The 22,005-nt window shown below is 40.5% G+C and overlaps 1 protein-coding gene across 2 annotated transcripts in view; it reads left to right on the forward strand.

Annotated features, from left to right (window-relative positions):
* LOC117515354 (ethanolamine kinase 1-like) overlaps positions 1–22,005 on the forward strand; it is a 144,430-nt gene that overhangs the window by 78,476 nt on the left and 43,949 nt on the right. For both annotated transcript variants that reach the window (XM_034175872.1, XM_034175873.1), the window contains 3 exons: positions 7,956–8,101; positions 13,202–13,285; positions 16,083–16,240. In XM_034175872.1, coding sequence (XP_034031763.1) covers positions 7,956–8,101; positions 13,202–13,285; positions 16,083–16,240 — 388 coding nt within the window. The remainder of the gene's footprint in view (positions 1–7,955; positions 8,102–13,201; positions 13,286–16,082; positions 16,241–22,005) is intronic.

Raw genomic sequence — 22,005 nt, forward strand, 5'->3', positions numbered from 1 at the left:
GAATGAAATCCATATAGTTTTTGAAAAAAATAAAAGGACCTATACTTTACGGACAGCCCTCGTATATTCCCTCACTCACTCAAAGCAAATAAATAAATAAATAAATAAATAAACAAAATGCAAAAGAAATCAAAAGCGGTCTCAGGCCACACCCACTGTCTCTGTGATTGGCCTGTTCAAACGCAGGGGGCTCTGATTGGCCCCCTCAGTACTCAGTGATTATGAAAACCTCAGACTTTAGAAAACTGCAAAGAAACCTGCACCCTAGATCAAAGGATTGTCAAAAACAAAACAAAATGTGGGCATTAATCAGAATGATCAGAATATCTATTGAGAATATCCACAAAACACTAATAATATGCTGAAACACATTACAATAATACTAAACTGAAAAGCCATCCTAGCCAAATTCTTTATCAGTGAACAACTCTTACCTATGCCACTGGGTCAGACCTTTTTATTTATTTATTTATTTATTATTTTGTAGCTGGCATGCTTTTAGGGTTATTCACTTGAGTCCAGCGAGCGATGGATTCAGGCTTCTGGACTTTTCAGTTAGGTCCAGCATGCCCATGGGTTTGGACATTCTAGACTTTTCACTTTGGTATGGTAGGCCATGGGTACAGACATTTGGACTTGTCAGTTTGTCCAGAGTGCTATGGGTTCAAACATTTGGACTTTTGCCCAGCATGCCATGGGTTTGGACTTTTTATACGTTTTAGCATGGTTCAGCATGCTATGAGTTTGGATTTTTTTTTACTATTTCAGTTTAGTCCAGCCTGTCATGGGTTCAGACTTTTGGACTTTTCAGTTTGGTTCAGCATACCATGGATTTGTGCTTTTTATACGCTTCAGTTTGGTTCAGCATGCTATGGGTTTGGACTTTTTAGACTTGTAAGTTTGGTCCACCATGCTGTGGGTTTAGACTTTTTAGTGTTTCAGTTTGGTCCAGCATGTCATGGGTTCAGACGTTTGGACTTTTCAGTTGAGTCCAGCATGACATTTGAACTTTTCAGTTTGGTCCAGCATGCTAAGGGTTTAGACATTTGAACTTTTCATTTTGGTCCATCCAGCATGCCAAAGGTTCAGACTTTTGAACTTTTCAGTTGAGTCCAGCGTGCCATGGGTTTAGACTTTTTATACTTTTTAGTGTGGTTCAGCATGCTATGAGTTTGGATTTTTTTTACTATTTCAGTTTAGTCCAGCCTGTCATGGGTTCAGACTTTTGAACTTTTCAGTTTGGTCCAGCATGCTGTAGGTTTGAACTTTTAGTGTTTCTATTTGGTCCAGCATGCCATAGGTTTAGACATTCGGGCTTTTCAGTTTTGTTCAGCAGGTATGAAGGCTGTCACTGATGACAGCCCAAACAGTCAGAGGTGTCAAGTAACGAAGTACAAATACTGTACTTAAGTACACTTTTTAGGTATCTATACTCCATTACTTATTTTTCTGCCTACTTCTGACTTCTACTTATTACATTTTCACACAAGTATCTGTACTTTCTATTCCTTACATTTTTAAAACAAACAGCCTCGTTACTCTTGGCTTCAGCGCTGGTGGATGTGCGCTGAGGCGCCAGCGCACATCCACCAGCGCAGCTCCACCTGAAGCCCGAGGCGTCAGCGCAGTTCCACCGGCGCGGCTTCACCGAGGCACCAGCGCGGATTTATCTGACCATGCTTCCGAAGAAGGCACTGACGGTGGAGGAGGGAGACGATATCAAGAAGTCCCTGGACTTTTTGTCTGAGGAAATCTCTGTTGTTAAAATGCAGCAGAAATCCATTATGGAGCTGGTGGAAGAAGTGAAGTCTCTCCGGATCCAGAATGCCGAGAAAGACCGGCATCTGGTGTACCTGGAGAACCGTGTTGCGGAGTTGGAACAGTGCACAAGGATGAATGACGTTATTATTACAGGAATTCATATTAAACCTCGATCCTACGCACGGGCGGTGTCAGAAGACAGCGGAGGGGAGGCCAGCGAGCAGGAGGCCAGCTCAGTGGAACAACAGGTGGCTGACTTCCTGCAATCTAAAGGTATTCAAATGGACTGTAATAACATTGAAGCGTGCCACCCCCTGCCCAGGAGAGAGGATGGAGACAAGCGAGCAGTTATAATGAGGTTTGTCAACAGAAAACATAAAATGGCATTGTTAAAACAGGGACGGAAACTCAAAGGAACAAACGTATTCATCAATGAACATCTGACCAAAAGAAACGCAGACATCGCCAGGAAAGCTCGTCTCTTAAAAAAGCAGGGAAAAATTCAATAGACATGGACATCCAACTGCAAAACATTCATCAAACTGAACGGAACACCAGAACAAGCGAAGGTTATGGTAATCAGGAACATCGAGGAACTGGACAAATACGATCAATAAGGTATGAGGACACAAACACATCACAACACCATGACACAGACCAGAGGAACCTATTCATCTACTACATCATCTACATCTGGAGACAAGAAGGATATAACTCACAGGATTGCTGATCATGGAAAACTAGAACTGAGAACATTTAAATACACAGACCACAATGTACTGGACTTGGAGCACGATATAGACCCGGACAATAATTTCTTCTCAAATATCAATGACAGTTGTTGCTATTATACAGATGAACAGTTTAATCGGATCATTAAAACGGATAACAAATTATCAATAATCCATTTCAACAGCAGAAGTCTGTATGCAAACTTTAACAACATTAAAGAATATTTAAGTCAATTTAAAAAAATATTTAACAGAATTGCTATATCAGAAACATGGATCAATGAAGATAAAGGAATGGATTTTGAACCAATCGAAGCAGTGGTTCGCAGATTGAAGCAATGCTTCGACCTATTGTTTCGTTTATTCTTTCTTTCTTTCGCTTAATTTTCCCCCGCTAAAACCCTAAAGAGCATACTTCTGTGAGTATTGTTTACCTTTTCTATGTTAAACCGACCTGTTATGGTCTTCTGAAACAGTTGATAGATGTATTTTATAACTTAAAAAGGGGAGCGACGCTAACGCGTTAGCATGTCTATGGCATTTTCAATGTTAAAAGTTAGCATGAAGCAGTTCCAGCTGTCTTCACGTTCGGGTGCATTTGTTTTCAAATTGTAATATTTCTTAAATTTATTTTTGTTTATATATTAATAATCTAATGATTATTATATACAATTTCAGAGAAAGAGACAAAAAGAACCTGAATAGAAACACAACAGAAAATATAAAAGCAACTAACAATGAACATACATAAATAAATACATACAGAAATAAATGTTTCCTGTGAACACCTAGTGACTCTTTCACCTCCATTTCATCCCTGTTTTATTTAAGTTTAATGACAGTTTGTTTTGGTCAAACCATATTTTCATTGTGTTAATTTCTTCAGTGATTTCCTCCAGAACTATCTGACAAACTAAAAAACTGCTGCATCCTAGTAAGAGCAGAATACTACTGGAATGAATTTGAATAAGGAAAGTTGTTTTTTTTTTTCCTTCACTAAATGGATGCTGCACTCACTGCAGTTTATTGTCTGGAATAGTCCCAGATTGCATTTCAGAGCTTCTAGAATTGAAACATTTTCGTGCAGGTGGTGTTGGGGGGTAATTTTGGGTTTTGGGTCTTGGGCCACATGTAGAACGAATCAGTTTTTAAATTAAGCTTTCAATTCATATAGTGGCATCTACTTTTTTTTTTTTTTTTTAAAGGTTACTTTATACTTTTATACTTTAAGTAGGTTTTGGAGCACATACTTTTTCACTTTTACTTGAGTAAAGAAGTCAAGTTGATACTTCAACTTTTACCAGAGTGTTTTTAAACTGCAGTATCTATACTTCTACTTAAGTAACAAAAGTGTGTACTTTTGACACCACTGCAAACAGTTGATTACTGGCCCAAGTAAAAGAGGTGGTCTTGGTCCAGCTTGTGTGTGGTATGGAATTATTTTGTGGGTGATTCTGACATTTCGACTAATTATAGGAAGTTCCAGCAAAGTAGGATGTCATCACTCCCTTACTGGTCTTTCCCTAAAGTGAATAACTGTGGTTTTCTGAATTATTTGCATGGCACTCCATCTTTTGTTTTGACAACACAATTTTTGCACAGCAGTGTTGGTTATTTGGCAATTTGGAGCTATTCCTCATATGACATGTGATGTTGTTGCTGCTGGTTGTAATATCATAATAAATGTATAGTGGCAGTGCTCACCGGAAGAATGGAAACACACACACAGTTCTTTTTCAGACCACATACACTGCAAAGACAAACCTGGAGTCCTGCCTTTTATTCACCAACACACGTAACAGACTTCACTTACTGTGGTGCTATTTATATTTCAGGGGTCAACAATCAATCCCACTTCACATGTGATCTCTAATGGTGACAAAGGTCAATTTCAGTTTGTACAGGGGTCAAAAGTTAGGGCCCTTTTCACAAATAACTGAGGCAGAATGGTGCATGAAGGCGGAGTTGAATGGCATTCATGGAAAATCAGAGCCGCATGCAAATACCTCATACAGCAGTCGCCACATCCATTCGAGCATGGCACGTGCAGTCTATATCCGCGTGCCATGTGGGCTGGAAACCCATTTGAACGGCGGGCAAGATGAGGTCACACTGCAATCTGATCGTGTTTGCAGCATTCACACGGCATTTTGTATGCCGTGGTACGATATACTGCACAAAATCATTGCCCATGTTGAACCGTGGACGAATGGCGCGATTGAGACACCAGCAGCCGACATTTGGCGAATGCCGTGTGAGTACCCATTCAATCCACTCTCGGCACACATTGGCTGGAGTTTAGGTGCCACTCATGAACATCCAACACCACTTGCACAGCACTTAGAAATGGCGGGGTCATTTGCACTCCCACCATGAAAATAGAGAGCAGGTAGACCACTTTTGACCTGGATGTGCGAATGGTCCCACATTTCATAAGTGCCCCACGAATGTGTTACCGAGCAACACAATTGTGTGAATGTGTGCCCCGCATCACAAATGGCATGCGAGTGTGCAGCATGTTCCCCTTCACAACACAGAGGGTATGTGAGTGTGTTGTCCCCCCCCCCCCCCCCCCACACACACACACACTACAAGCTTATAGTCAAGGTGTAGCTGAGGTTGCAAATGGTGGCTGCAGTGCAGTGCAGCCACCATTAGCCACGGTTAGCAAAGCGCACACAACTGGATGGCTGTCATGTCCATAATGGCACAGCTGACAGCTGTAGAACACCATGGCATGTCACAAACCAACACCACCACAACAAAGATGCAAATAAGGACCCAGCCCGCCTGCGTGTCACAGAGCCAGCACACCAGCTGACCAGACAGGCACGTCACGTGACATGTGATCGCAACATGCACAATCCATCCGTCATGTCCCTGACAGCCTCACAGAAAAAATCAGCTTGGACAGCTCAATTTCCTCACGGCCTGGAGCCATGAGCCCATCTATGTGAAAGCACTGCTGCAATGGGAAGGTGGGCATGTCGCATGTCGATCATGTATTGATTGACATGGTCACATGTGCACACACCCACTACAATTATGCATTTGTCAGGGGATTCTGATTGAAATGTGATCACGTCATGCGTTGGATGACATTTTAAATCACGCAGGGAGGGGAGTGATCACCCCCCATGGCCAGTTGCAGTCCTGCAGTGTGTGCTGCTCTATCGCAGCTGACCACGGCGTCAGCGCAACGCAAGCTGGGTGTTGTGGCTGGGGTGCCTGGCGTGCCTGGCTGGCTTTTGTTTGTCTTCTGTTTTCTGTCTTTTGTTTTTCCTTCCAGGTGGCATGCGTTCAGGACTGAGTGGATGTGTGGCTGAGTTATTAGGACCTCACCCTGATCACCTGAAGCTTGTCATGTGCAGCTCGTCAGGACTCACAGCTGTGGTGCATCTTTATGGATTGGGGCATGGTTGCATTTAAGTCTGGAGTACACAGTGTGTATTTGCCAGAGACTTGACCTTGTGACCAGACGGGTGAGATCGTCGTCTAGAGAGCCATCTCATCATCATGGATGCAGAGACCGTACCAGGTTTGATGCCATGGTCTGTGAAAGAGGAGGGGGTGAGGTCTCACGCTCGTCAGCACACTTCCTGAGGTACTTTAGGTTTTGTGACTAACATGAGTACAGTCAGTAAATGTGGTGTCCCTCACACCTTATTATATTGAGCTGTTATGTTAGTCGTTTAATCAGCTTCCACTGCAGTGGAGAATTGAACTGGGTGTTCCATGCCTGCAGGGTGGGAAGCTGATTGGTGATTAAGCCAGGAAGTGTTTGCTGTTTATGTACACCTTTGAGTGGTCTCTCTGTGTGTGGAGTGGTGGACTCACATGATGGTTTCTTCTTTCACAGACTCGGTTGGTCGTGGCCACCTGGGGGGTGTCGGCGGGGTCCTTGGGTCCGAACTGTTCTGGCTCCGGACCGTTTGTGCTGCTGGGAGCGCACCGTTATTCCACCTCGCCAGACCGCGCACTCATTTGTTATTATTTAGCACTCACTGTTATGTCATTAAATTCTGTTATCCTTTGTACCGTGCTCTGTTTCCTTTTTGCTGGGTCCTGTCAAATGCTGGTCGGTTCTCCGCCCGCGTCCGACACATAACACTGGGGCCATATATTGTCGCATGTTCACCGATCACCCATGTGCAAGGCATGGTGCTACATGCATTTCTGCAAATGATGGAAACATGGGGAAAACAAAAACAGACTGGATCACCCCTACCACGTCTCAGTGCACATGGCGATGGGTTGCAGTCAAAGCTGGTACACACAGCTGGGAAACACATATCATGCCATACAGAATAACATCTAATGAGACACTAACATGAGGCGTGTGTATAGGCGGGCTCTCCTCACATGAAAATAAATAAAACCACATATCACATTTGCAACGCTTCGGCACGTGGGACAGAGGGACTTGCGGAGCAGGTTGATGTGTTCATGAAACGGGCGCATCAGGTCAATTATGTAACAAATAAAAGGCAGTAAAAGTCATCCCTGTCAGTTCATTCCTTCCTTGTTCCCTCATTATTTTTTCATTGATTTATGTACATTTGCTGCTGCTGTTTGTGCACGATGTGCTATCACACCTTCCGCGTGCTTGCACTGTGTTCGTGCACGCGAGTATGCACAAAACTGTCACCACGCAATCGTTCACGCTTTTCTGACCGTAGGTCCCTCCCAACAGTAGGTGAAATGTTTCGCGGCTCCCCAATTATTTTTTTGTTTGTTTGTTTTTTTTTTTGGCCTTTTTCGGTCTTTCGCCCAACTTCATGTTATGTATGAAGGTGCCGTTAAAGTTGCTCCAATTTTGGCAAAAAGAAGTTGGACACATCCCAAATGTCAATTGTTGGTGCTGCCATCAATGAGTCCCTTCATGAATGAATTCAAAAGTGCACCATGAGGAATACTTTAGACTATTTATTTTATATATTTTGAAGTGTATAAGATGAGTTCATAAGTGTGCATGTTATGCCTAAAAATCTTTATAAAGGTGACATTCTCTTTTAATGCATAGCTCCAAAAACATATAGAGCTACTTGGAATAAAACACAGTTACAGTCAGTTAATATTTACTTTTCTTTTAGGTTATTATTCTTCTTACATGTCAAAAATATCTCCATTTGAGGACTGCAGAACATCTTAAATAATGTTTCCCTTATTGTTACCAAATTAGGACTTAATATTGTTATAAAATTTATATAAAAGTTCACACTTTATAATGACCCTTCCAGAATATCTGGATCATGTAATTGTGAACACTTAAGCCATGTGAATGGATTGTAGATCTTAATGACATCATAAGCAAAGCTTGTTAAAAAAATCAAAGGAAAACTTCAAACACACTTGCACAAACAGACAAAGGTGATCACTTGATCTCTTTCTTAAAAATGTTAAATTTCCATTGTGATGAAAAAGTTTATTCCAGTTGTATTTGTTTTGTTTTTTCTGTTGCAGTGTGCACCCTGTAGGAGGAGTGCTGAGCTTTGACATGTTGGCTGAAATGGAGTCACTGCGACGAGCTCTCTCAAACATGGGCTCTCCCATCGTCCTCTGTCACAATGACCTCCTGACCAAAAACATCATCTACAATCAAAACCAGGGTGAGGCGGTTACGCTTCACCTGTTCTCAATATCTTGGTGTGATGCCTTTCAATTTTAATGTTATTTGCTTTCGCCGAAATTCTGCAGCATTCATGAAGTGCAACGTTTGCTGATTCAGAGCCAATTTCAGTGTCACACAGGACGTGTTAGCTTTTCTTTGCAAACTAGAGGTGGGTGATACGGGGAATTTTGGTATTGATCTGATACCAAGTAAATACAGGCCCAGTATCGCCGATATCGATACCGATACCGCTACTTTTTATTTAAGCGTCTTAGATCCAAAGGATCCAAAAGACCTAGGATAAAATTTCGCCAAACATTGTAGGTGACAACAAAATACTTTATTATCACAATCAACATTTTTATTTAAAAAAAAAAAAAAAATCACTCAAAAAAATTTAAACAAAATCTCCTGAGGTAGAGGAGAGCGCTGTGTGGGTGGGCCAGACTGAGCCTATCTGCATGGCTGTTGGCTGGCACCGCTGAGCCATGTGACGGCACAACAACAAAAGACCAGATGGGGGAGGGTGCGCTGCTCTGTGTTGTGTTGTATCGATCTTTTTACATGAAGATCAGCGCATATGAAATGTACAAAGTGGATGTCACATTCAATGGGAACTGGTAACATGGAATTTAAAATTTGCAATGAGCAAGAATAGTTTTAAAAAGGTATATTAAAAATTACATCTCAAAATCCTAAATAGTTTCCAAGGCAGAAACATTTTTATCATATATATATATATAGATAGATAGATAGATAGATAGATAGATAGATAGATAGATAGATAGATAGATAGATAGATAGATAGATAGATAGATAGATAGATAGATAGATAGATAGATAGATAGATAGATAGATAGATAGATAGATAGAATATTAAGGAATAAAGTTTAAGTGGTGCTGAACAAAATCTTTCTTAAAAAAAAATCTAAAAGAATTACAGCTTTCAGGGCACCAGAGCACATACATCACTGTGCAAATGTTTTGGGAGGCCTCACATAGAATGCAGTGGTTGATTACCTCCACTAATGACGTTGGAGCTTTACAATTCCTGAGCTGATTCCATTTTCAAGGTCATAGGTCATGGTCAGAAAAAATCTTGGAAAATTGGAAAAATCCCTATTCACCCTATTGCGATATCCCATAATCCCGTGCGTGCCAGAGAGTTGCTGCAGTAAAACAACATAGAGAATCCACATGATCCATCCATCCATTTTCTTCCGTTTTATCTGGAGTCGGGTCGCGGGGGCAGCAGCTCAAGCAAAGCCGCCCAGACCTCCCGATCCACACACACCTCCCTCAGCTCCTCCGGGGGAACACCAAGGCGTTCCCAAGCCAGCCGAGAGATGTAGAGAATCCACATGATGACAATTGTAAATGAATATTATACTACAAAAATGTATTTTTTTATGCTTTTCATCACGTTAATAAGAGACTGCTGCATGATACCCTGAAAACTTGCTTAAACAATTATAACGAATAATCCGTGTCTGCTACGTTTAATCTGCGTGGAATTTAATAAGCGGAAACCAAATTTCAGATGTTATTTATATTAGTCTGGAACAAAGAGGACAAACAGTGTTGTAAAGAACAATAATCAAGATGTTAAAGAGCAAACTTCACTTTCCCCAGAACGACATGATCAGGAAGCGATCGTAGCTCACAGCAGCTCCCACTGAAAATAACAGGGAGACAGCCTGTGATTCTCGCATGTTTACAAAAAACAAACGCAATAACAACGTCTATAAACACAGAGAATATATTCACGAGAGTTTTAGGCACAATATAAAAATAGTTTTATGTTGCGATGTTAATGGTGTTGTCCGTGTGCAGCGGTTAAAGTGCAGCCCGATCAGAGCGTCTCAGTGCAGTTCTCAGTTACTGAGATCTCACAGAGCAGCGACCTCTTCGAAGTTTTGTGGGATTTGAAACCTGAAAAGGGTGAATATTTTAATATTAAATTAATTTTCAAAAATTCATAACTCTGTCAAAAAAGATCACATTTCTTTCACATTACAGAACATTATTTAGGATGGTATTGTTTATTAACTGATAAAGTTTGATCTGGATCTGATCCGGATTACAGATTTTGTGGCCATTTAAATTTATCATTGAAACCCCCATTTAATGTATATTTTACATTATATTTTAATCAAAATCAAAATCACTCTCATATTTGAAAGTGAGGTACAGACTGACACTCACTATCACCTGACAAAGTTTGATCCACATCTGATCCGTATTGCGGATTTAGTGGATATTTGTTTTTAACATTGAAAAGTCCTTTTGATCTAAATTGTGTATTGTATTCTAGCTTGTCAAAAGCCACTTATAACAGGATGTTGACCTTGAAAAATTTTTCCAAGGTAAAACGTTGTAAAATTGGAAACTAGTGTTGGCAGAGGTTTGTGCTCTACTAATGCGGTGCTGTAATTTTTTTGTTTTCCCCCTCCATGAACAGTTTAAAAGAAAATCTAATTTGAAATGGTCAAACATTCAGATTTTAATCAAATTAAATGTGAGATTTTTCTCTTTCATTTCACTTTCAAGTAAGTTTCAAGCTATATGACAACACAAAAACAACAGATGTTTATTCAATGACAGCATGAATTTAAAAATGAAATAATGCAAACTAGTTTTCTTACAACCTGCAGGTGACTTAAAAGAAGCTGTGTGAATTCATCACTGCAAATAAGTTTTATATTTTTATTAATTAATTATTTTTTACATTGATCGATATTAAACATTTTGCATCTGTTCATTTTTTTAAAGTTTCAGGCATATTTAAGACATATAAAGCATTTGCACAGTACTACACAAAGCCATACACAAATCATTTAAAATCATGATTTAAAATCATCCTTAAAAGTGCAAATCTTTATCTGGATCCACCCTAAAATGAATTGATTCAGGCCATGCCTGATTTTCTCACCAAACTGCATTAATACAGTTTCGCTAACATATGAATCCATTTTTAAGTTCATGGCACTGTCATCTTTTTCTCAGATTTAATCTGAAATACTTTTAAAAAACGTTTTCAATGTCAGACCCACTAGTTCCACTAGTTCATCATCAACATCCCATCAAATGAAGCAAGTTATGTTGTTGACACCAAATACAATAAATTACTGCTTTATGCTATACTCTCTGAATTGCAAATAAATATTACAAGCAAAGTGATGCACAGCGGTGCGAAGCTCACTCATGGTACAGGGAGTCCCAAACAGGAAGTGCCAAATTTTCAGTCCACAGTGAAACAGGAAATGTCAAATGTCAAACACTTCCTGGATTGACAGATGAGATCTAGTGAAACCTCATGGGAACTCAGTGGCAAGTTCACACTGAAACAGGAAGTGCCAAATTTTGAGTCCACAGTGAAACAGGAAATGTCAAATGTTGAACACTTCCTGGCATGGGTGGAGCTAGAGCAGAAGCCAAGGTTGCACTGGACTCCCCTGAAATCTTATTGGACACAGATGATTGACATGTTATGGCACTGTATGTCGGGTTGAAAAGAGCTGCATTTTGACATTAGAGAGTCATACTGACTGCTAGGTTCCTCCTGTCCAGTAGTTGGTGCTGTGTACCAAAAAAGTTCTAATCCACCTTAGTAGAAGAAGAAAAATGTTTGCCTCAGATTTGAACTGAACATGTCGTTTGAACCATGGACTAATAATGACACCAGAGTTATACTGGTAAGTAAACGACCATATTATATGCCAGAAATGATGTCCAGGTTGTTAAAAGCGGCATTTCTCCTTCAATTCGGGTTGCCTTATATATATATACGTGTTTCTCCAGTAATTTTAAATGTTTCTGTCTGAGTGACACACCAGTGACAACTTTAAATAAATAAATCTAAAGTTATCATCCTTAAACTCAAACTGAAAGCAAATGGCTACAACTTGACACAAATTAATTAAAAATATAAAATCCAGCTTCCTGATGAAGTGGTGTGGAGGAGGATTTTCTTAAAAAGAACAACCAATAGTTCAGGTACAATTTGCCAGAAAGTACATCTGAGATGAAAACCTAGATTTGAGGTTTTGATCAAAGAAACCTTTGTGTTACTTCATAATTGATGTAAATAAAGTCCAAGACATGTTCAATGACTTGGAAATGTTCATGTTTCTATCCCCTGACTTATCTGAAGAAAACTGGCAATAAAACTGATTATTATTTACAGTTATTATCAAGTTTTAGAGAATTGCTTTCGGTTTGAGTTTGAGGAAGATACTTTTTAAAAAAATTATTTGTTTTGTTTTTGTATTTCTTGTATTTGCAATGGCAAAAACAAATTAAAATGTGTGAAATACCAAGTGTTCCAATACGTTTGGAGGGCACAGTATCCTAACCTTATGATGAGTGCAAAATGAGTGAGGTATTATTACTTTGTTTAAGAATGTTTCATTTTCATTGTTTCTGGACTTTGTGTGAAATCATAGTCATATCGTATATATCATATTGATATGACAATATTGAGATACGATAATTTGGCCATATTGTACAGCCCTACTGTCAGCTAGCTGAAAATTTTGAATATTAATTTACATGTACATAAAAAAAATGCTTAAAGTGGCAGAGGGTTACGAGGGCTGTAATTTGGGGGATCTGGGGGGGTGAAGCCCCCCCGAAGCTAAAAGCCAAAAAAATAAAAAGGCTTAAAAAGGTGTGGGGGGGGGGGGGGGGGGAGGTTTTAGTCTTGCTAATGCTCCCCTGAAGCACTGCTCAAAAAACAGTCTGAAGGACCTCAGTGACATGGTGCGATGCTGAAGAGCTTTGCTCGTTCATGTCCACGACATATACATATTAAAACATAATTATTAGGACTGTTCTAATCACTGACCAACATGCCATTAATGGCCTTTATTCTGCGTACAGAATCAAACCTTCACACTGATGGCTATTAAATGATTATCTGCTCATTTGAATGTGCTACCTCAATCACAGTATCTTTGTGTCTTTATGAATCTATTGGACAATGATGTCCAGGATAATTTCCTCAAGGTTGTGTATTTCACTAATGGTACTTTGCGACCCATGCATGTTTGTCATGTTGCCTTGGTAACGACCACTTCTGTTTCATCTCCTCCATCAGGAACGGTGAAATTCATTGACTATGAATACGCTGATTACAACTACCAGGCCTTCGATATTGGCAATCACTTCAATGAATTTGCTGGTAGGTCTGTTTTGGAATGACACGACATTCAATTTTTATTTCAAATCTTTTCCACGGTCAGAACATATTGCATTCTTATATGTGGAACACCGAAGATACTGTGTGTACTACATGACTACATGAGATGCAAAATCAAAATGTGTGCAAAGTTGATTGCTATTTTGAAGTGTTAAAACATTCTATGAGCCCAGACTGTTGAGAAGTTAAATTTAAACAATTTAAAGTTAAAGTTAAACAAAATAGCAAAATCATTTTGCTAAAACCTAATCAACTGAATACTTCTACATACACTCTAAAGCCCTGGTCACACGGCACTAACAAAGGACACCAAAGCCCAAACGAAACATGAAATCTGGACTTACGTTAGCATTATTTAACCGTCATCCTGCTTTGTCAGAATTTTTTAACTGTCAAAAAATGTGACCGAATCCCAACAACATCCTCAATTCACCCATATTTCATTTTGCTTTCTGTCTTGACGGTTCCTCGTTTGCATAGTTTCCATAACATCAGCTTTCCATTTGATTGTGGTCCAACTTTGTCCAGCCTCACAAGTCGACGTCTTGCACGAATGCTGATGATATCTGAACGGATCAATAGCTAAAGCTCTGACGAGCTGCACGTAACATCCTCACATCGTGGATGACTCGTCCATGTGTGGGACGAAAAGTAACATTTTCATACAGAAACAATAGTATTGTAATCCTGGATAAGTGCAACTTCTCGCGCAGCAAAATCATTGACATCAGCAATATTATCCAGGACCTACTGAGACAACTGGAATGATGGGTCATCCTTCCATTCTGAGGGGTTCTTGATGAGGAAGTTCATGTTTTATGTTGAATGCCTCAAAAATGCAAATGAGGCAGATGTATCAAAATCTGCCACTGTATCCAATCAATTGGATATTTTTTTTATTTATCAGATATTTATACTTCTTATGAATGTCATACTTTCTTAGAAATCAATCACATTGTCAAATTTTGTAAGAAGCAACAAAATTGGCATCTAATGTTCCTTGTTCATATGGTGCCGTAGCTGCCACATTCAAAGCATAAACATAAAAAAACATATATATATATATATATATATATATATATATATATATATATATATATATATATATATATATATATATATATATATAATACAAATAATGGATGGTAAGGAGCCCAACATCAAACAACTTGCCATCCATCAATTATGTTCTCCACCCCCCTCCCAAATTAAGGAAACAACAAAGAGTCAAGTAAATTAGATCAATTTATTTTGTTGTGAAGAGCATATGATTGATTCTGATGCGATGAATGCTTCTAAAACGTCAGTAACGTGCTTGTCTACCTTCTTAGTGTTTTTGGCATCCTTGGAGTTCAATATTTCCACCAGTTCCTCCTCTGTGAACTCAGCAAACCTCACTGGCAGACGATTTTCTGCTGTTGTTGACGTGTTTGTTGCCATTTTTTCAATCAGCGTCTGTCAGCTAGTTCCTGACCTTCGTATGCCGCGCTCTGATTGGCTAGCTGTTGGCAGTAAACTCTAATGCTATTGGTCAGTGGGAACCGATCCAATATAACTTTTGGTCCTAGCCTTTTTGGATCCTTTTGGATCCAACATGACTTTCTGGCGCCAAGCATGCCAAAATACAGGTAAATGATGGACAGAAAGGCTAATCTGTGACTGGCTATTGCAATCTGAGTGGAGAACACACACACACACACATCCTAATGTGTATATATATATATATATATATATATATATATATATATATATATATATATATATATATATATATATATATATATATATATAAGTGAAAAATTGCTGCTCTGGGTGTTGCCATGTTGGCAGTGCTGACTCTGCCTGGGTCACAGCCAACTCATATTTGGATTAAGAGGTGGAGAGTGACCAACATGCTGTTTGACCTCGGTGGGACAAATGATGGCCAAATGTTCTTCTTTCTTAAGAGTTACTGACCCACTAAGATAACAGGTTAACTTCAGTCTGTTTATTAAATTACATTTTTGGGGACTGCACTGTGATTGTCATAATGGTTTGCATTGGTGTAGGCATTAAAAATTAGGATTGTCTTATCTCTTCAGTAATTGTGGATTAACTGGACCTACTGTCATCAAGTTACTGATAGCTATTTAAAATGTTAACACCATTAGCACCCAACATTAAATCACAACATTCTCAGATAACAGAAGTACTGCAGCACAGACATCATAGTTGAGCCATTAGGAGAATTATCCACAGGACAAACCATATTATTGCCTTCACAACAGCTATCAGCCACTATCAGCCTCTGCCCTGAGTGACCAGTCCTCTGAGTATGAGCGCTCAGTCAGCAGCACAGACTGGCTGTCACTCAAAATGGCCATGGCCCTAAAACATGTTAAACTAAGACGTTAAATATAAATCACCCCCTGTCATGAGGGGAAACTATCTGTGGAGATGAAACCATTTTTTGTACCAGGTAACCTAAAATCAGACATTTTAACATGGGCTTCTATGGGAACCTGCTCCTTTCTGGAGCCAGCCTCAAGTGGCCAGTCAAGAAACTGCATCTTTTGGGTATGCCCCTTTCTGTACTATTGAGGCTTACAGCTTGAATGTTAGCAGCCTTCATATGCAACATATGCAAGTGACCAATGCAACTTCAGAAGGATGCAGCCCCTGAACTGAGATAAGATAAGGTACTCTTTGCCTTTTGGGATTCATTGTGTTTTAATCTCCAGTTTCTCAGCACTGTCAGCAGTTACACTAACAAGTGTATTTGTGTGTTGTGTGTTTTGAGGCATGGAGTGCATTTACAGCCGTTATCCTGGTCCGGATCTACAGCGGGACTGGCTGACGGCCTATTTGGAGAGTTACAAGCACAGTACAGCACGTGAGGTCACCGTTACTGATGGAGAACTTTCACAACTCTATATTCAAGTCTGCAAATTCTCACTGGTGAGTGTCTGCTCCCGCTGGCTTTGTTGAAATGTGTAAATATGTCATTACGTGCTGCCTCACATGTCTGGAACGACTTTGCAAAGTGACAAATCTTTCAACGGTTATTTCCTTCTCTGAAGTTGTGCTCTTGGAAACCCTCAAATATCTCAATGTTATAGGATTAGTGTGAACAGTATCCACATGTGTGGAGACCTCAACGTCACATTAGAACAATTTACTTTTCCAGCAGCCGGAAACACTCCCCAAAGAAAGGCCAGCTGACCTTCCACTGTTCAGGTTCTGATCAACTCCATCTGAGTCGATTAGAAGCTGCCACAGGGGGACAAAAATGAAAGGCAGCTGCCAAAATAGTTTTCCTTATGGCCACAATTTTCATTCTTTGGCAGCTCAAGTACAAGGCTATCTATCTAAAAGTATTTTCACCGTCCAACACAATATGCAGAGTTGTCCTACCAATTTTGGAGTGGTGTAAAAATGTCTCTTGAAACATCCCAGAAATGAGGAGGAGGCTGATTACTTTTTAAAATAACTTGCACCTCAGCCAGGAAACAGAGGCGAGAGAAAAATGGTCTGGAATGAGAAGCGATATTGTTGTGTTGATTGACATCAGGTTTTCTCTGACAAACTGAGGACCAATCTGCACCAGAGGGAGAGTGGAGAAACTGATCGCTGAGGGTTAATGAGTTTCCAGCCTGACTTCTTTTCACAAAGTGTGCACAAAAGGTTAGTGTGCCTGCAAGCATAGACATTATAAAGAGTAGATGCCGCATCGACAGCTATCGCCTATTGGCCGCAATCTTAGACCAGTCATCCGGCCCGCTCCACTCAGTGCTGTTTGACAGGCGCGGTGCATTTAATCCATCGTAACTCTCTGAATACTACAGTGAACAGATTTTCATGTGTTTTTTCTGCAATCGTCATACATGTAGCTATGATACAGGACAAATGGCTCATGGTATTTTAGTATTCATAGTGGGATTAACGGTAATAGAATAGTCTGATATAGCCTAGACTATATCAGAATATGTATATATGTATTAGATTAGATTAGATTAGATTAGATTAGATGAGATATACTTTATTGATCATTTATGTGCACTAAGTTTGAAGAAGTCCGTTGTCCGAATTGAGGCAAGTGGGTGAAGGCCACGCAGGAACCCTGAGATGCGCCGCCGCCATCAGCTTGGGGGGAGGAATGGAGGCCAGCTGCAGCTAAAACTGCACCGCCCCCGCAGAAGGTAGAAGGAATGATGTGAGCAGACGCTGGAGTGGGGGGAGTTTGATGGGGATTAGGAAGGGGATGGGGGGAGGTAATGGAGCATCCTTCAGTCCTGTGAAAACTGCTTATTGTCTTTGTGAGTTGAGATAAGAAACAGCCAATGTTCCAAAGGCCGAAGAGATTCCTGTAGAGGAAAAACAGTAGGGCAATTTGACCTTCAGGCTTGATAAGCCTGTAATGTTGTGGTTTGAGCAGTGAAAAACACTTTTTACAGCTTCACTTGAACAACCAAATCCCAATTATGAATTAAGAATATTCACCGGCCTCTGAAACCTTCAACTTCATCTGCAAGGCACACATCTGCTCCAAGATGTCATCCAATTTGCATCTGAGTTCAAGAGTCATCGCAGTCTGAGAATGCACTGCCTTGCCAACCTTGTTAATCATGACGGACAAGCGAGGGGCCATGGTTCATGATGCTGCCGTCTTGCCAATTTTCCGGTAGATCAGGACAGCACATATGCCAAAACGTACCAGCCCTGCTACCATAAGACCAAAAATGAATAAATCCTCGACGTCCTCAACAGAGAAAGGCGCAAAGCATGCCACACGCCAAGAACTCCAGGAGTCGAGAACATAGCCTGCAGGACGCGTTCCATCTGGGCAGGTAGGATCCCCCAGTCCTGACCTTCTTGTAGAAAAAATGGTGTCAATAGCGTTCAGAGACCAGCTGATCAATTCCATGGTTAAACCAATAGTAGTCCAATAAATCCAATATCCAATATAATTTGAGGAATCCACAGTCTGGTGAAGTAGGGACTTGAAGGTTAAAGCAGAGAACAGAGATAAGGGAGAGTGGAGGAGATGCGACCACCCTCGCCGGAGTCCCAAGTTGAAAATGTGTCTGTATAATGTACAAATGTGTCTGTATAATGTGTCTGTTTACAGTGTTTGCAAAATACCTGAAACACTTCCTATATATATATATATATATATATATATATATATATATATATATATATATATATATATATATATATATATATGACGGATATTGCATAACAACAGTGACATTGATAGTTACATTCTGGACTCACACGCCATTCCAACTCATTCTAGAAACTTTGCATAATTTATTACCACCCTTGAAAAATGTCAGCTACCTATTTTATAGACACCACCCAATCTAGAGCCTGTGGATCCCCACGGGCAACACGCTAGTGAATAAGTAATTGTGGAAGTCAATCTGATGAGATAACGTGCATCGATGACAAGCACTGGCTTGTTTCCAACACAAACCTGCTTCTTTCCATTCTTAACATGTGCCACGACACTCGTCCTCTCCACGGCAGCCATCCCCCATGATGCCGCAGCTCTGTGATATCGCTGGGGTTTCCTTACTCGCTGTCACAGACGGCCTCTGCTTAGTTTTAAACTAATGGGTTCTTAATGGTGAGCTGTTATTAATCGTAACGGAAAAGCACTCAATCTTTCTCCCATTGAAAACAGAGATTAGACGTGAAAATCTGCAGGGAGAGAAAAAAATGATAAAGGAAAACCACACATTGCTCTTGGAGCATTTCATTCCACGCTTTATTTGATTATCAAATAAGAATGTGATTATATCAGTGAACCGCAGCACAGCGGCCTGTCTGGAACTTATTAGGACTCGCTATTAGTGCTCCTACCAAGAAGAGTTACAGTAAGGGTGGAGAACAACACAAGTCCACAAAAACCATGAAGGAGGCGTTCAGTGACAGTTCGCAAGGCGTTCCAACGCAACAACTGCAAAGCAATCACACATTTTCACTGTCACACCAAATATACCACCTTGTGTTTAGATTTAAACCATATTTCAAATGTAAAACTTTTCCATGTATCATGGCACATTAATGAGTCCCACCTTTTTGCATTGGCATCTGACCCCACTGTGACCTCCCTACAGGGGAACAAACAAGTCATAGTATCCATCTACAGGTCAGCATAAGTCACTTGTTTGTTCCACTACTTCTCCAAGGTGCTTCAACCATTTTCCACAAAACTCAGTGTGTGTAGGACAGCATAGTGGCTTAGTGGTTAGCACCCCCAAAAGGTGAATCTGCAACAAATCACAAATTATACGCAAACCATTAATGAAAATTCACGCAAACGTGAATATCCATGAAACGTTAATGATTTTGCTGCAAACTGTGAATAAAATCTCCCACAAAACGTGAATGCCCGTCTTGCAAAACGTAAGTCGCAAAACGTGAATATCATTCATGATATATGTGTCCTTTCAGTTGAAGTAGTTTGCGGATGTCAGTTTACAGATCAGTTACTTCAGGAAATCTTGATTGTGAACCCAACCTCCACAAAAATATTTTATTTTCTTTTTTGGGGGGGGGGGGGGGGGGGTCACTACACCAGGTGAGGCTTGGAGGCAAGTGCCGAGTGGGCTAATGCGTCTGGTGTCAAGCGTCTTGCCCTGCTGGGCGTGACCCACTCCTGGGACAGTAGCAGGTGGGGAGTTTGACAGGGGCGATACACCTGTCAAATGTGAGTCGGGGGGGGGGGGGTGTGTGAAGCCCTGTGGTGCAAAGACAGTGAGGGGTGCACAGTCATAATCCCACAGATGGTAACTTCGCGCCATTGGCTCCTTGGCCAAGCACATACGGTTCACCAAACGTGAAGAAATTCACGGTTTGCGAGATGTGCGTTTACGTTTCGAGTGATACTTTTTTCAGTATTCACGTTTTGCAATTCATGGTTTGCAGATAATTCATGATTTGCAGTGATTCACCTTTTGGGGGTTAACATGCCTCACAGCAAGAAAGTTCTCAGATTGCTTCTACCTGGGCCTTTTTATGTGGAGTTGGCATGTTCTCGCCATGTTCACGTGAGTTCCCTCCAGGTGCTCCAGCTTCCTCCCTCTTCTAAAGACATGCAGATTAGGTGACTTGGTGGCTCTAAATTTTCCGTAAGTGTGCCTGCAGGTGTGAATGAGTTTGTCTGTCTTTATGAAGACCTGTGATGTAGACTGGTGTCCTGTCCATGGTGCACCTCACCTCTCACCCTGTGTCTGCTGGGATAGGCTCCAGCTCCCCCCCCACCCCCACCCCCCTCAATTGGCGTATTTAAAATGAATGAATCACTGTGTGTATGTAGGTTGAGCTCCGAATCACCCTTAATTTTTCAATTTCAATTTCTTTTAATTTATATAGCACCAAATTACAACAGAGTTGCCTCAAGGCACTTCACACAAGTAAGGTTTAACCTTTCTAACCCCCAGAGCAGCAGTGGTAAGGAAAAACTCCCTCTGAGGAAGAAACCTCAAGCAGACCAGACTCAAAGGGGTGACCCTCTGCTTGAGCCATGCTACAGACATAAATTACAGAACAATTCACAAAACGAATATACAGGAAATGTTGTTGGTGCACAGGACAGGAGGGTCTCCAGCACAAATACCACACCCATTTCTGAATGGAGCTGCACCTTAAACAGAGATAAAAAACAGAATCAGGCATCAGAAAGACAAGAAATACAGTATAATTTGTCAGCATTAAACAACAAGGAAAACAAGAAATACTAAGGTGATTGCCGGCCACTAGCAGTGCTGCCACAGTTACTTTGAAAAAGTAATCCAATTACTGATTACTGATTACTCCTTGAAAAAGTAACTTAGTTACTTTACTGATTACTCAGTTGTAAAAGTAACTAAGTTAGATTACTAGTTACTTTTTTAGTTACTTTTCCCAGCTGCCGAAAACAACCCTCTGCCACCTCAACATGACAGTGATACCTGTTTTGCCAAAACTCACTTTATAGTCACCCTTTCTTGACTTCAATGAAAATAAATACTTGTTTTATAAAAAGTAAAATAAAGACCTCTTTCTTGACCTCATATTTAACTGTTGACAGCACTGTAACAGTAAAACTCGCAATTTCGAACCTACATTGTTTATAAATGTAACTATTAAATTCTAACATTTTTCTAACATTTAAATTCTCTCTAAACATTTTACTTGTCGAAATTATTATTATTTTAAGCAATATTAGTAGTTGTAGTAAAAAACGGCTTCAAAACTGGACCTTTAATCTAGGGGTGTTGTGGGGGGCACATCCCTGCCCCACGCCCCCATTCCATCTGGATTCGCCCCTGCTTTGGCGTTTGAGCACAAAGAATGGATAACATTTATTTATGCAGAAAACAGGACCAGATTTACAGGTAAGAAAGTTTTATTGCGTTTTCACATCATGTGGTCCTCAGAAAGAGAGTTTAGGTGCATTTGAGTGGAAAAAAGTGTTAGTTGTTGACGCGTCGCGGAGGATCAGCTGTTTTTAACGACCAGATACAGAGCGGCTCAGCTCACAATTCTAAATAAAGGAGGAAAAACAGTATAAAAATGTCTTTGTAAAGCTCAGTGCAGGTGTGCTGATCACCGTGCTTTAAGAGGTGAGGACAAGTCGAGCAGCTGCAAAAAAACGTGGATGAAAAGCTCACAGTTCGCTCAAAGTGTGCAGTTCAGTCGAACCCTGACCTCCTGCCCACAGACCAAGTTTA

The sequence above is a fragment of the Thalassophryne amazonica genome, chromosome 8 (genome assembly GCF_902500255.1).
Source record: "Thalassophryne amazonica chromosome 8, fThaAma1.1, whole genome shotgun sequence".
NCBI classification, from domain to species: Eukaryota; Metazoa; Chordata; class Actinopteri; order Batrachoidiformes; family Batrachoididae; genus Thalassophryne; species Thalassophryne amazonica.